The 13,958-nt window shown below is 41.8% G+C and overlaps 1 protein-coding gene across 7 annotated transcripts in view; it reads left to right on the top strand.

Moving 5' to 3' along the window:
* The first annotated feature begins 2,084 nt into the window (after positions 1-2,084).
* CCDC149 (coiled-coil domain containing 149) overlaps positions 2,085-13,958 on the top strand; it is a 53,300-nt gene continuing 41,426 nt past the window's right edge. For 6 of the 7 annotated variants that reach the window (XM_068943265.1, XM_068943266.1, XM_068943267.1 and 3 more), the window contains exons 1-3: positions 2,086-2,205; positions 11,738-11,899; positions 12,434-12,472. In XM_068943265.1, coding sequence (XP_068799366.1) covers positions 2,134-2,205; positions 11,738-11,899; positions 12,434-12,472 — 273 coding nt within the window. In that variant the 5' untranslated portion in view covers positions 2,086-2,133. Of the gene's footprint in view, positions 2,206-11,737; positions 11,900-12,433; positions 12,473-13,958 lie in introns of all 7 variants that reach the window. The other variant, XM_068943270.1, reaches the window with a different exon arrangement.

Consider the following 13,958-nt stretch of genomic DNA (forward strand, 5'->3'; position numbering starts at 1 on the left):
TGTCAGCTTATTCTTGACTTGCTTGTCTGAGTTAAGGAAGGTATCATATCTCAATGTATGTCTGTCTAGAGCCCAGCAGAGTAACCGGATCCCATTTGGAACCATTACATAATAGTATCGCAGTACCCACTGGTAAGTAAGATAGAGAGGATCAGAAAAGGTGAAGAAGCTGCCAAAAGGCACTTGATATCAGGCACTAAAAGTGATTATTTAAAAATATATACTTGGGTTCTTTCATTTGCTTTCTGATCCTATCAAGCACACTCAAAGCATATTTCAGCTCATTTTTTATTTATTCCCTTGAATGTTCTTTTACTTCAAAAGAAAGTGGTTGCTCTCATCCAAGAGCTTGGCTTTCTGCAAAACTCCAGCTCTCATCAGACTTAAGATAAAAGCCTAAGAGCCGGTAACACTGAGAGTTCCTTTTGTTTTATAACCTCTTTCACCTCTTCTTCCAGAAGAAGCAATAGCACAATTTCATTTGAATAATCAGCATCAATAAAACGAAAACATTACATTTGTGGGAACTGCAAGAAACTTTGGGATTAAAATGAGTGACATCCCTCAAAATTGAGGGCTGAGAGTTATCTTTCTCATAAGCAGAGCTCTTTCTTCAAGAGTATTCTGAGTCTGAAGTACGAAAAGATCAGGAAAAAAAAGAAAAGAGGACCGAAATTCTGCAAATGAGAAAAAAAAATGGGGAAAAGATGCTGTTTGGTCTATCTATGCTGGCATTTATACAGTTTTATGCCTATTACACTACTATATAAATGATGGGCATTCTGATACTATTAACAATTCTTTTAACCAGTGGGCTTAAATTATAATTCTTTTTGATTTATTTTTCATTATTTGCTATTTGCTGGTGCAAACAAGAAGCTGCTTTCAGCAAAGGTTTGTCACAGAAGCCTAAGAGGACATGTAAGATGGTGATATATTGCACAAATGATACTGTAAACCACAGAAAAATATGAACAAAGAGGAAAGATGAATGTATTCTTTAGAGCACTATGGTTACAGAGTGATTGTAAGGAATAGCTAATTTAGAATAAAATGGACTATAATTCAGATAAAATGTCTAAATTTGATTTATAATTTGCAGGTAAAATGTATGAACTCTCTGTATATCTTTATCGAATTACAGTTGTATACTAAAGCTAGCTGCCCTTCCAGTCTTTTACCTCCAGTTTCAGAGGGCTGTGATCTGTAAATAACCATGGACAGTTACTAGACTTGATAATCTTACTTTCAAAGAGAACTCCTGCTCAGTTTAGCCTTTGTGGCTTATGTTTCTTCCCATATAAGCTGTAAACGAAGCAGCCAGAATAGAAATGTTATCAACGGTGGGGCTGAGGGATCACCTGCTCAAAGGGATGGGAAGCTGTAAAAGCAGATCTCGCAGCCATTTTAGAGAACAAAATAACACTGTGCCTAGATGTCAAGCCACAAACAAGTCTAAACAGCGGGGGAAATTGTGGTAAGGAACAATGGATGTGCATTTTACTGTGTTGTCTTATTCTATTGTATTACTTAAAACCAAGAATAACTGTGGGTAACCTCATGTTACTTGTTTATCCTGGTTTGAGATTAGGGTTTTGACCCAGTGACCTTCATCCCCTTCCTCACCCCCCCCCCCAAGGTGTATCCAAATTTCCCTGCTTAGACATTTCTGAAGTGGTTTTATGGACACTCCTCAGGGAACAGCGCTGTACGTTGCCCTCTTCCAGCCAACACTGCTATGGGCCGCGTTCCTTCTGCCCCCAGCACGGAGCCGGGCGCGCAGCCCAGGCTAAAGCACCACCAGGCCGCAGGCCCCAGGCGACACCTGCGCGTCCATGCCCAGGCCCTTCTCCGCACGCCCGCCGCGCTGCCGGGGCGGCGGGGCCCAAGGGGCGGCCCTGGCGCAGCGGCCCTCGGCAGCCCGCTGCCCTCCCTGCCCTCGGAAGGGGCCGTGCGGCCAGGCCCGTGGCCGCGCCGCCGCGGGGCGGCCCCGGCCCCGGCCCCGGCCCCTGCCCCTGCCCCTGCCCCGGCCGGGCGGCGAGCGGAGGCCGCAGGCCCCGCCTCTCCCCGCCGGCGCCTCCGCGGAAGGCCGCGCCGCGCCGCGCCGGGGCGGGCCGAGCCGCTGGCCGCCGCATGCCGCCGCGGCCCGCCGGAGCCATGAGCTCCCACCGCAGCGAGAGCGACTGGCAGGGGCTGGTGAGCGAGGTGAGGCCGCGGCGGCGGCGGCGGCGGCGGCGGGGCGGGCGGGCGGGCGGGCGGGCGGGAGGGAGGCCGCGGGGCCGGGCGCCCGGCTCCCCCCGCGGCGGCAGCCGGCCTCGCCGAGCCGGCGGCGGCGGCAGACCCGGCCCAGAACGGGGCACGCTGCCGCCGGCCGCAGGGGGCCAGGGCAGGGCGGGGGCCGCCCAGCCCGGCGCGGTCCCGTGCTCTGCCCCGGCGGGCGGCAGGTGCCGCCCCTCGGCGGCGCGGGGTGGCCGGGGCCGCCGGGGGAGCGGGGCCCCGCGGCCGCCACCGCCACCGCCGCCGCCGCGCCCGGGGGCCGAGGCCGGGGGGGCGGCGGGCGCCCGGCTCGGCGAAGCGTTGGCCTCGAGAGGCCAGGGCCTGGGGAGGGCAGGGCGCTGGGCCCGGCTCCGGCGTGGCGTCGTCCTCCCTGCGGCACGGCGGTGTCCGCGCCGCCGCTGCGTGCTGGGGGCGCAAGGGTCTCTGAACCGCCAGGCCCTACCGCTCTTCTTGCGCGTGTTAGCTTTCGGCTGGTTGCCAGCACGCAGTTTTTAGGCACCGATCCAGGCGTTGGTTTGAAGTCTCCGGGGATTCACCTACGGAGGTGGCCTCGGCGAAGGCCTCGGGCCTTATGCGGTTACGGGCGTCGGGGAGGATGCGGCAGCGGCTCACAGTTGCAGCGCGAGCCCTGCCGTGGCATCGGTGTGGGGGCCGCAGTTCGCTCGTAGGAGTTTGCTTATGTGATGTATCCTCACAAAATGCACGCTTTGGGTTTTTGTTTCACATGGATCACAAATGCGAAGGCTTTGAACTCAGTAGCGTCAGTTAAGCCTTGGGGGAGAAATCTGGAATAGCTTGGGGCTCGTGAATTTCAAGAGGTAGGCCGAATTTAAGAACACAAGAGCGTTAAATGTTGTTACCTACTATGTCCGCCTTAACAGATCCACAATGTTTAAAAGTAGACCCTTTAATTTAGGATAAGTTACCAATCTCTAAACAACTTGAAGTCCGTATAACTTAATATCATCAAAGTTAAATCTGTTTAACAGGGTAAAAATATGAAATTAAAAATAGGTTAAGGTACTTATTTTTGCATTATGATACAACATAATTATAAAAACAATATTTTCATGTCTACCCCTAGCAAACAAAACTGTGCAAAAGGCATGTGCCTAAAGGGAAACTGAGTCTCCTGTCCCAGGCTATGATGCACTTAGGTGAATTCCTCCGGTTTCTGTAGGGCTTTGCCTCAGTTATATTATGTGAGCATGGCCTAAGGCCCTAACCTGTCAAAAGGAGGCATGAGTTCAGAGTCCTGAACCTGTCACATCTCCCAGTGATTTCCATGGGAGTTTGTGTGGGCCCAGGTCTGTGCTTGTGCAGTACTTCCAGAATTGCAGTCTACCTACATGCTCAGTGCTGTCAAGCACACAACGTAATCCAGAAGAAAGTGGAAAAAGTATGCTTTTCAGCATCCTGATTGTGGATGTTTCAACTGACATCTCAGTCCCGGAGTGGAGTTTTATTTGAGGGCGGAGGGATGGTGTCACATGGCAGGGAAGAGTGAGAAGGAGGAGAGAATTCCAGAGGTGAGGTAAAAGGAAATGTCCCTGTTCTTGAGTTTAAAAAGTTATTTTGAATCACTTTGGAACATTCTGGCTTTTTATATGATTTAACCTACAAACTCAATCCTGAAATCATATTGTTTGGGTGAACGCTTATTTCTGTTTTAGAGGCTTCTTGACTGTAGCAAACTTTAATGACTCTGTTGAGCTACAGTCTCACAAATACTTAAGCATATGTGTAATTTCTTTTTCTCAGGAACAATTAGAGACATAGTGATTTATATTCCATTTTTCCTTCCCTTCTCTCTGTTCCCACAGCAGGCTTACAGCCTGTTTTTCTGCATGAAGTCTGTAGCACACGCTGTCAGGTTATAGGCGTCCCTGTTTTGCCTTCCCTTTCTTTTGGTTGTTAGGATTAACTTTGTGTGATTTACCCATTGAGTTCTACTAATACTGATGGGTCTGTGAGAAAGCAGCTCTAACTTCTGAAGAAACTTGAAATACGTTTTCCCAATTTACTGTATTCCTCAATATGCAATTTCAGGGGAAGGTACAGAGCTTATCCAGGCCTCTTAGTTTCAGTACCTGCTGGGTAGTTTAACGATTTTGTTCCTTACACAGCGTTTCCTAAACATTCAGAAGTGCTGTCGAATGGAAAGCCTAACATAGGCAGAAGGAGTCTTAGTAGCTCTAAACATTTTCACATCCCATATGTTGGACAATTAAATGTAGAATTGGATAAAAAAAATCTTTATATAAAAAGATCAGAAGCCAGTGGATCCAGATCAGTGGTCACGTTCACTTCCAGAAGCTGAGTCGTCCAAATTTGAAAGCCAGGAGGCACTCACCTTAAAATACTTGTCAAAGCAACTGTAAAGTTTAAAAGTCAGGTATCTCAGATGTTAAGAAAAGTGGTAAGATGTATTTTTGATCCTTAAATGCACATATGCAAACATTTGTACACACAGCTGGACACCTTTGTAATCTGGCTTTTTCAAAAAAGTGTATTTTTTGTTTATTTTGGTGTGTTTCACGCTTTTTCTGTATTTTTTGTTTTTTTTTCCTTTTTATTCCATTTCATTGCCTTTTGCTCTGTACCCTTTCATGTCTATCTTTCTCTACTTCGCTTGTTGTCATTGCCAACCTCTTGCTTGTTCTTTTGCCTTCGTGTTACAGATTTTTTCCGCTTACTCAATTTCGGGCCTCGTGAGCAGCTGGTGCTGTGCTGAGATTTGCACCATGTGTACTCTACACAGCCTTTAAACTAACTCTGAATAGGGTGATGTGGAAAGAAATACTGGGAAAAAGCCAGCTTCCCAAATGCTGTAGAAGTAGGAGTCATTATTTCCACTGATAACTTTGCAAATACATACGCAGGAACAAGTCTCAGGATTGAGAATTCACAGAAATTTTGCCCATTCCTGAACTGACCTCAAGTAGTTATGGAGGGTGCATGTGTGTACACACACACACACACACACAAATTGTAAATCTCTGCAGAGCTTGATGGAATACAATTTTTTTGTTGTTTGTAACTTTCTGAAGATATAGTGCTTGCAGAAGTTTTGAGTTTTCAGGCATTTGAAATTTGTTCTAGCTTCCTAACTTTCTTTGTAGTCTTGCTGGCTTGTCCTTTTCTGTGGAGTGACAAAATCACAAGCTAGGTGTTTCAGCTGAGCCCAAGCAACGTGTGTGTAAAAAGGATAAGCAGACCTCTTTAATAACTCCTAATACTTCTAAACATTGCAGGCTAACCTGAGTGTGTAGAGCTAATTTTTGAGAAATGTATTTCAAGTCTCTGTTCTAGTTTTCTGTTGGGTTACCACATAATTTTTGGAAAGAGCCTGGATTTTTTTCTTATCTTTAGGTCAGTGTGTGGCCTCAGGGTATTTTAAAGCTTATGGTAAGCTATAGGATGAAGACCAAATCAATAACTCTACTTCTTTGACACAAATGAAACTGAGCCATAGCAAAAACTTTCCTGCTGGCTATACTGAGATCATGGCCTAAATTAAATCCTCCAGAAACAAGTGATCTTCATAAATCTCAAAATGCTGCCTCAAGAATAGGGCCCATTCCTTTGAACATGCTGTTGAATGTCTCCTATTTAAAACAAGAAAAATCCTTGATGCAAACAGAATTCCTCTCCCACCTGAAAGAGGATGAAAAAAGGAAAATATGACAGATACTGCTTTGCTCAATGCACTGCTAGGAAGTAATCACAGTCAGGTTTATTATGCTATACTCGCACTAAAAAGAGTAGAATTCTTGAAAACAATTTTGGTCGGCAAAATCTTGGTACTGTGATCTTGGTAGGGTGGGATGACTTCAGTAGCGCCAGAGGATCATGTGTGGTGAGGAAGAAACACTGTGTCGTGTGCATGACCACCTCTGTCCTTGCTTTAGAGAGCTGACTTTCTATGAGTTCAGTCTCCTTTCCATTGAAGTCAGTGAGTGTTTTCCCATTAATTTCATTGAGCTTTGGCACTCATCCTAATTTAATGCTGCTTGTAGAATGTGTACTTTTGGCGGTTTTCTCCACTGGAAGCAAGAAAGGTTTCCTAGGAAACCCCTAGACTAGAGTGATTGTCCTGCGTTCTTACTGCTGACGTCTCCTTCAGATTTGCCAGCTTTCAGAATTAAATCCAATGTCAAAATGCTTCTCTTTCCTTGTCACCTCCCACACATTACAGCATTCACTGTATGCTATTTACAGCTACTCATAGGTGACTATGCTTCCTAAAATTAGTTTGAAGAAATACAGTCTTCATTCAATCCGTCATTCTAAAGAGGCGATTTCTTCATTATTAACTGCATACAGCAGAGGGAAGTGATACACATGTGCTTTTGAGTTCTCTTCCCTAATAATTAGCAACTTAAAACTTAGAGAAAGAGTTTTGTGGATTCATTTCTCTCTTATGCAACTAGTGAGTAGTAGTTCCAGTTGGAATATCTAAATATTCCAGACGTGAATTCTGCATAAGAGTGAGAAACCTAACCTGCTTGTAACTGGCAAACCATAATTTTTCCATTGGTTGCCTGATTTTTTTCTTTTATGAGGACTAGAGAGAAAAGGAAGGAAAATCAGTGAGATATTCATGTTTATAACATCTGTTTCATTTTCTATCACATTGCCTTTTCAAACAGAAAATGGGAGGTACTTAACCAAACCTATGTGAAGATACCGTGTAGGCTTTGGAACCACTAGTTTTGGTGCTTTTCCAAATGTGGGCAAATGCCAGTGGCTCTAGGCTAGAAAAGAGCGGAAGAGATACTCTGAGGTCCCAAGGTGGTCAGGTTAGTGTTGTAATGGCTTTGTCATTGGGAAAAGGGAGTGGAAATGGTAAAAGAGCTGACAGTGTGACGTGGTTCTCAGGAATGGTGAGAGAGGTGCCATGGAGAGCTGTGCTGGCCTTTCAGGGAGCCAAACAACTGTTTGCTATACGTGTGTCTAGGTTGGAGTAAGACACCCATGGGGTTGTTGAGGAACAGACACGGAGAAGTTAATGATGTAATCTGATGCGTAGAGTACAAAATGTTTAAGAGTATCACAAAACAGTGTTATTTTGAATAATCAAATCAGATGACTTGATGCTAATTCTCAAATGATCAGTGAAGACATGGTGTGATAACATCACCAACACAAGACATGGTGTTCTGGGGAGCTGCTTATATTTCTGTCCATCAGTGAATGATAGCAGCCTGCTTCATGCTACAGCAGTTAGGAGTGGGTTAGTGAGGGAAGTGTAGGAAAGTAGGAAAAGCAGAGTTGGTACTAGGGGCTAAAAGCAAAGAAACTACATTGTCTGTGGTTTTATTTCAGATGAGGGCATGATGAGATGGGATGGCAGGCAAATGGCTGGTAGTTGTGTATTTCTCTGGGTTTGAGGGGTTGACTTTTCCAGGTATGTTGACTAGTTTAATCTGAAGTTAAGGGGAGCAACGTTTCTATAATGTGGTAAACAAACACCCCAAAGAGTGACATTGCAATGCATTTTGACACACTTCATTAGATTTGTTATTTTCACAACAAAATTACCTTCAAGAGTGTGGTGAAGAGCAATTTGGTAACACTTCAGGCAGTTAAATAATAGTTGTAGCTCTTGTCCAAAAGACTGTGATTACAGGTGATTGTTTCTCTGAGCGCTTGGTGTGTGTCAGGTTTTCAGGCCTGTGTACCCATGAATTCATATCAGCAGTTGAGGATCACTAGATCTGGAGAACTGAGAACACACAGAATATGATCTACAGCAATTCCAAAGCAGAACCTGGAGGTAATATCTGTACTTTTACTCCCAGGAAATTAGATGTTTTCCTTCTTGATGCTAATTCACATAAAATAGCCAAGTATAGGCCAGTAATTTATACAAATTTAAAATAAACTATTTTGTGATATGAATTTAGTGTGTTTGTTTAAAAAAAAATCTAAAACGTTGACAGAGTCCCAGCTTCATCGGATTATTAGACCATGTCTATGTCATCATTAATGAGATCTGTCTAGATTTGTCACTAAAAATAGCAATGGACAAATAGTAAGTGTTTGATGTAGAGGGTCACCTTGGAGCAATTCCACTCTTCTGTAACATCAGTCACTTTTTACTCAGTTTCACTGAAGAAGTTATCTGGCTGTAAAGCAGTTCAGGCAGTGATGTAGGGTGTCATATATATTCCTTTAATTATTATGATCTTCCTTGTAGCAATTATAATTTGCTTTATTACAGATAACAGTGAATTGGTAGATAAAAGTCACTAGACAGATAGGAAAGGTTGCATGAGGTAGCTTTTAGATTGAAAGTATAGTAGCTGGTTTGTGTTTAACTGTTTTTTAAATCTAAGGATTCTTCTTCAACATCCATTAAGAAGAAAGAAATAACAATATGTTGTTGTAACTGTAACACGTTACAGAAATCACTTGTTTGTTCTGCTGATCAGTCAGTACACGAGACAGTATTTTTCCTTCAAATACACAGGAAGAAATCTCTATAGGAGTGCCAGAAGCATCTACTGCATGCTTTTTCTGAGACTATTTGAAAATTTTCCATATTGCTTACATTGTTCCAAAAAGACTATCATGCTCCTGTGTTCCTGTTGACAGCATGCCAATTTTGCTGGGCTTGTTTGTTCATATATAGGAAATTGTTGGTGGGACTCAATTATTTCCCTAAATAGAATCCTCTCCTGGTATTCAGCTATTATGTCACTTTATGGCCATTATTAATACCTTTTTTTAACATTCAAAAGCATAGGCATTGAATAACCTCTTTGAGGTCCATCTTGGTATAATTTGTTTTTTTTTCTGAAAGAAACTAGTAATTGGAATTGGAAGCATATTTTTGCTGAATAATCAGATTCCACAGGAATGCTGTGGATTTATTGTTTCTTGTACGATAAACACATGGAAACAAATTACTATACGTAATTACTATTTTTGTCCTATTTAGGGGAGAAAGTTAATACATACAAAAGACAAAATCAGTTTCAAAAAGTCTGCTGGATGCTCCTTTTTCTAGTAAAATCCAGACAGTAAACTGATGAGAGATGCATAGCCGCTTTCTTCCATATGGTACTCCATCAGTAGGTAATTCATCAAGTTAAAATATAGTTTACACAAGGAAGAGATCATTATTCCTTTTCATTTAGACTCTGAACGCAGTTGTCCCTACAATCTGTTTAGGGCTCAGTAACTGTCATCCTCATAGATAAAGCACAATTCCCTTACCCCCACCAACGCCACCATTAAAGGTGAAGCCGCCTTTTAGGCTAGCAATGTGTGCTTTGAGGAGGCCAGGAGTTTATGTCAGCACCAAGTTTTGTTTAGCACTGGATCTGTGTTTTCCACCAGATAAGCATTATTTTTTGTAGTTTGTTGTCATAGAGGCCAGTTAGCTCTTCTGGCTTTTCTAGGCCACCCCACCCTTCGTGGCATTGCTTAGAGGTATGTGCTCCTGGTGTACATATCCGAAGGTGAGGTGTTTGGCTTTGCTCCCCTCCCACTGTGTACATTGTATATAACCTGTTCTGCAGGCCGCGTAGGCCTTGGCTGCATGTGCTGGTTTCAGGCTTCTTGTTGATTAAAGGAACAAGGCAAATTTTTTGTTTCTGGGGTTTTTGTCCTTTTTTTTTTTTTTTTTGAGGTGATTTGGCTCTTTGCTTTTACTTAGTTTTGTCTGCAATTACTGTGTCAGATTGTTAGTATTTAGAAACATTTTAGTGAAGGCATATTGTAAAATTGGCTAAGACATGAGATGAAGCTGGCAAAAAGAAAGGAGTTTGTCAGGACAAATATTTCACAGTAAGTGAAAGAATGATTTTTTTTTTTTCAAGTTTAAGATTGCTTACTGTGTCACTGTAATCACTTGCTGACAATATTAAAGTTTAGTTTCCAGTGCCTTTCAGTGTTTTATCAGGGGACTTGACATTTGTGTAAGGTAGCAGTAAGGAGACAAGCACGTAGCTGCAGTTGCCTTTGTAAAGCTGATGCCAAGGTATCATAATCCAGAAAATTTATGGCAGGATTTCAACTTCAGTATTGCCAGAAATAAAATTAATCCAAGGTGGAAGTGTCCTTTCTGAGAGTTCAGATCCTTCTTGGAATTGCTTTTCTCATTCCCTTCCTGCTTAGTTGCTTTTTTGCAACTAAGCATTTACAATTTTTGGAAAATGTTGGCTGTACTAATATACCAGACTCCCTTCTCCCTTTCTTATTTACTTGAAATTGAGGTTAACAAAGTCAATTCCAAGCAAGTAGTATATATGAGTAATGATTTTTGTCCCAAAGAACAGCACTGACTTGAACAGTATGGAAGTGCTGATGCTCTTGCTTTGTACAAGAGCCCATAGTGACAAAGTATTCTTGTCAGAGTATATAATGAAACTATAAATTGTTTTCATGAGTGCTGTGATATTTGGTCTCTTGCAGAGCAAATTCAGAAAGTATTTAGTGCCACATCTCATGTGAGTAACATCAGAAATAGAAATATATACTTTAGCATGAGTAGTGTCAAGTGATGGGTGAGAAGAATCTGCTGATTGAACATCACGTTAAATGAAAAAAGTTGCTTGAAACTTCTGATAGGTGAAATTTAGCCACTGCAGGAAAGCATGATGTACGCATTACTCTCTTCCTTTCCACAGAGAAAGGCAATGAAGTAGATCAGACTAGTGCAGGACAGCAAAGATTTGCAGATTCTGCTTCCCTTTGCGTATGAGCCCTAAGCTAAGCGGTGGTGACTGGAGCATGGAAGGGAAAAGCTCACTTCTGTCTCTCTTCGGTCAGATGCTTGCGATATTCCTCCATTATTTCCCATTCTTTTGATTTACTAAGCAAATAATATTCTAGTGCGCCAAGGAACTGAATTGTTTTTTTTTTTTTCTGTGCCTGTAACATATCTCACTGTAATGGTTTCAGACTCTAGGTAAGTTTTGGTGGCTACTCATGTTACCCTTTCTTCCATAGCGTGGCTCTCGTTCACTGTCCAGGAGGAACGCTGAGCACAGAGGACATTGCTGGTAGTGGGAAAGAGGGGGAGGGAGAGGAGAATGAAATGGAAAACATTGGCTTTCTGGTTGCTAACTGAGAACTGTGCATCGTGGAGGTAAGTAGCAAAGGGAGTTTACGAAAGCCTTTTCCTTCCAGCAGCCTTCCCAGAGTTGCAGGTTAAATTGTGATATTTCCCTTAGTATTGCATGTGTGGCAAAGGAGAAGAAAACCTAAATTGCTGAATTTTCTAACATGGTAATCAGGAGAGTACGCGGCCTTACAGATTGATTTCCAGATTCTGATACAACAATCTTTTCAGTGGTTGTTCATAGTGTACTAGGACGACTTGTGTCAGATGTTGATCCTGTGCAGAGAATGCTCTTTGAGAAAATAAACGGAGTCTGTGCAGTCCAGTTGTGGTTGGGGTAGAAATGATTTGTTACGGTTATGGGTTTTTTTTTTTCCTCCTCTGCAGTATCTGGTGTGTAAGCGGAAGCTGGAAAGTAAAAAAGAGGCATTGCTAATCCTTTCCAAAGAGCTGGACACTTGTCAACAGGAAAGAGACCAATACAAGCTTATGGCCAACCAGCTGCGGGAACGACACCAGTCTCTGAAAAAGAAATACCGGGAGCTGATTGTAGGTTGTTCTTTATGAATATTGTATAATTTGGGGACAAGAATGGACCTGAATTTTGAAAGAAATCCATAATGAGTGCTGTAAAAATGTTTAGGTGTTGCTTACAGTAGTCCTGCAATTGTACAGTCCTGGAGGTACTATTACTCATTTGTTATGTGTTGAGGAGACCATGGCTGTTACATAAGACACAAAAAGACAGTTCCTACTCTGAGAAAATTAGTTTCAGTTATAATTCCATTTAAAAACAGACTGAAGTATTATTATTCCACAGCAACTTAATGTACTGTTATGGAAAACAATGCAACATAAATTTTGTAATAGCCTGCTGTTCTAGAAATGTAAACACATCTTGAGTCTTAGAAAATTTTTTGAGCAGAAATTAATACTACCCGTATGAATCAAGAGGCAGTATTTTAGAAACAATTTTGAAAATATTGTAGTTAAGACACATGCTGTAAAATTTGATCCACAAAGTTGATATAGTTGCTAGCTTCAGAAATAAGTCGCTGATAAAATATATCTGTTTATTTGTAGGATGGGGACCCATCTCTTCCCCCTGAAAAGAGGAAGCAGGTAAGATTTTTCAGTTGATATTATTTATTTATTTACAATGAAAGTATAAAAATATGTTCACGTTTTGCAAAATGTGAAAATACTGACTAAGAAATCTGGTAAAAAGCAAACATTTCTCTCTACTGAACAATCAGTCTTTACGTTGTGGCTTCTGGTGCTTTCTTTTAAACAAGTTACATCCTGAAATATCTGAACTATCGTTAATCAGAATATATGGCTGTTGCTTTTACGTTCACCCAGGACTGAAATTGGTCAGTGTACGGAGACTTGAGATTATTCTCCTTGTTGTTTATCCTTCTTCTGTTGCATCCTAAAATGGGTGCATGACAGGACTTCTTATACTTCAAAAGCAGCTTGGGAGTGCATTGTCTGCATCCCATAATTGTTAATTTATTGTTGTGAGTACTGTTTTCCATTAGGTATTCTCCCAGGTCATTTGGGCTCTATGGGTTATAAACGATAAGAACAATGGTAATTGCGTTTTATGGTTCCCCTGAAAATCTTTTTGCCTGCTCGCTTTTTTTTTTTTTTGCTGGAGATCCACACAGCGTGTCCCTGTTGCAGAGAGCTGGCTGTCACGTCCTGATGTTATCTTGATTTCCAGTGAAAAATGGCACCAAAAAGAAAGTGTGTGAGAAGGGAAAAGGGGAGAATCCAGAAGAACAGATATTGTTACTGTAATTGTTAGTCGTGAAAGTCTTAGGCTTAGGCTGTTTAAAATGAGGATATTGCATTCCTTTAATAGGTAAGAAGTTTTACTCACCATTCTTCTCTGGGAGTTGTCATGTAGCTTTGCTATTTGAATAACATTTTAGGGTTTAGTTTTCTGGGCAGGGGTATTTTTTCTATTTGGTTTTTGGCAAAGCTTTCAGAGACAATATAATTACTCCTTCAGGCCAAGAAGTCATGGCTTAGCATAGAATCATTTAACTTGGTCATTATTTAGCATCCTTTATTTGAAATGCTATTATTTTCAACAGAGTTCTAATAAAAATTTATGACCAGATATAGGTTTGTGTGTTGTGACTACTGAAACCGGAGCTGAAAAATACGCAATTAAAATAATAATTAAAAAACAACAATACATTGGGTATTACTGAGATTAATAGGAAGGAGAATTGCCATCTCATGGATGTTGTTCTCCTTTCTCCTCCAGCTCTCAAAACAAATAATTCTGACTCTAGTTTCTAAAATACCTTCAGAATTTAATATAATTACTGCTTCTAAATTTAGACTAAGTTTTGGCAAACCTTACCTTGGTAAGTGCCTGGAAAGCCATTTAATAATCTAGATAGGAGAGTTTTTTGTAAGGAAGTTATATATTTGTGCTAGGTAACGTGGAAAGAAAGAAAGATGTGTTCTCAGATGTGGTCCTTTATAGGTCTCCCCCAAGGATAATATATACTTTAGGTTATACATTAATAGTCTGTTAGTGCACTTCTTGGGTTTTTATTTTGGGAGTGTGTCTGTAGTTTACAGGGGGTAT

Source organism: Struthio camelus, chromosome 4 (assembly GCF_040807025.1).
Source record: "Struthio camelus isolate bStrCam1 chromosome 4, bStrCam1.hap1, whole genome shotgun sequence".
Lineage (NCBI taxonomy): Eukaryota > Metazoa > Chordata > Aves > Struthioniformes > Struthionidae > Struthio > Struthio camelus.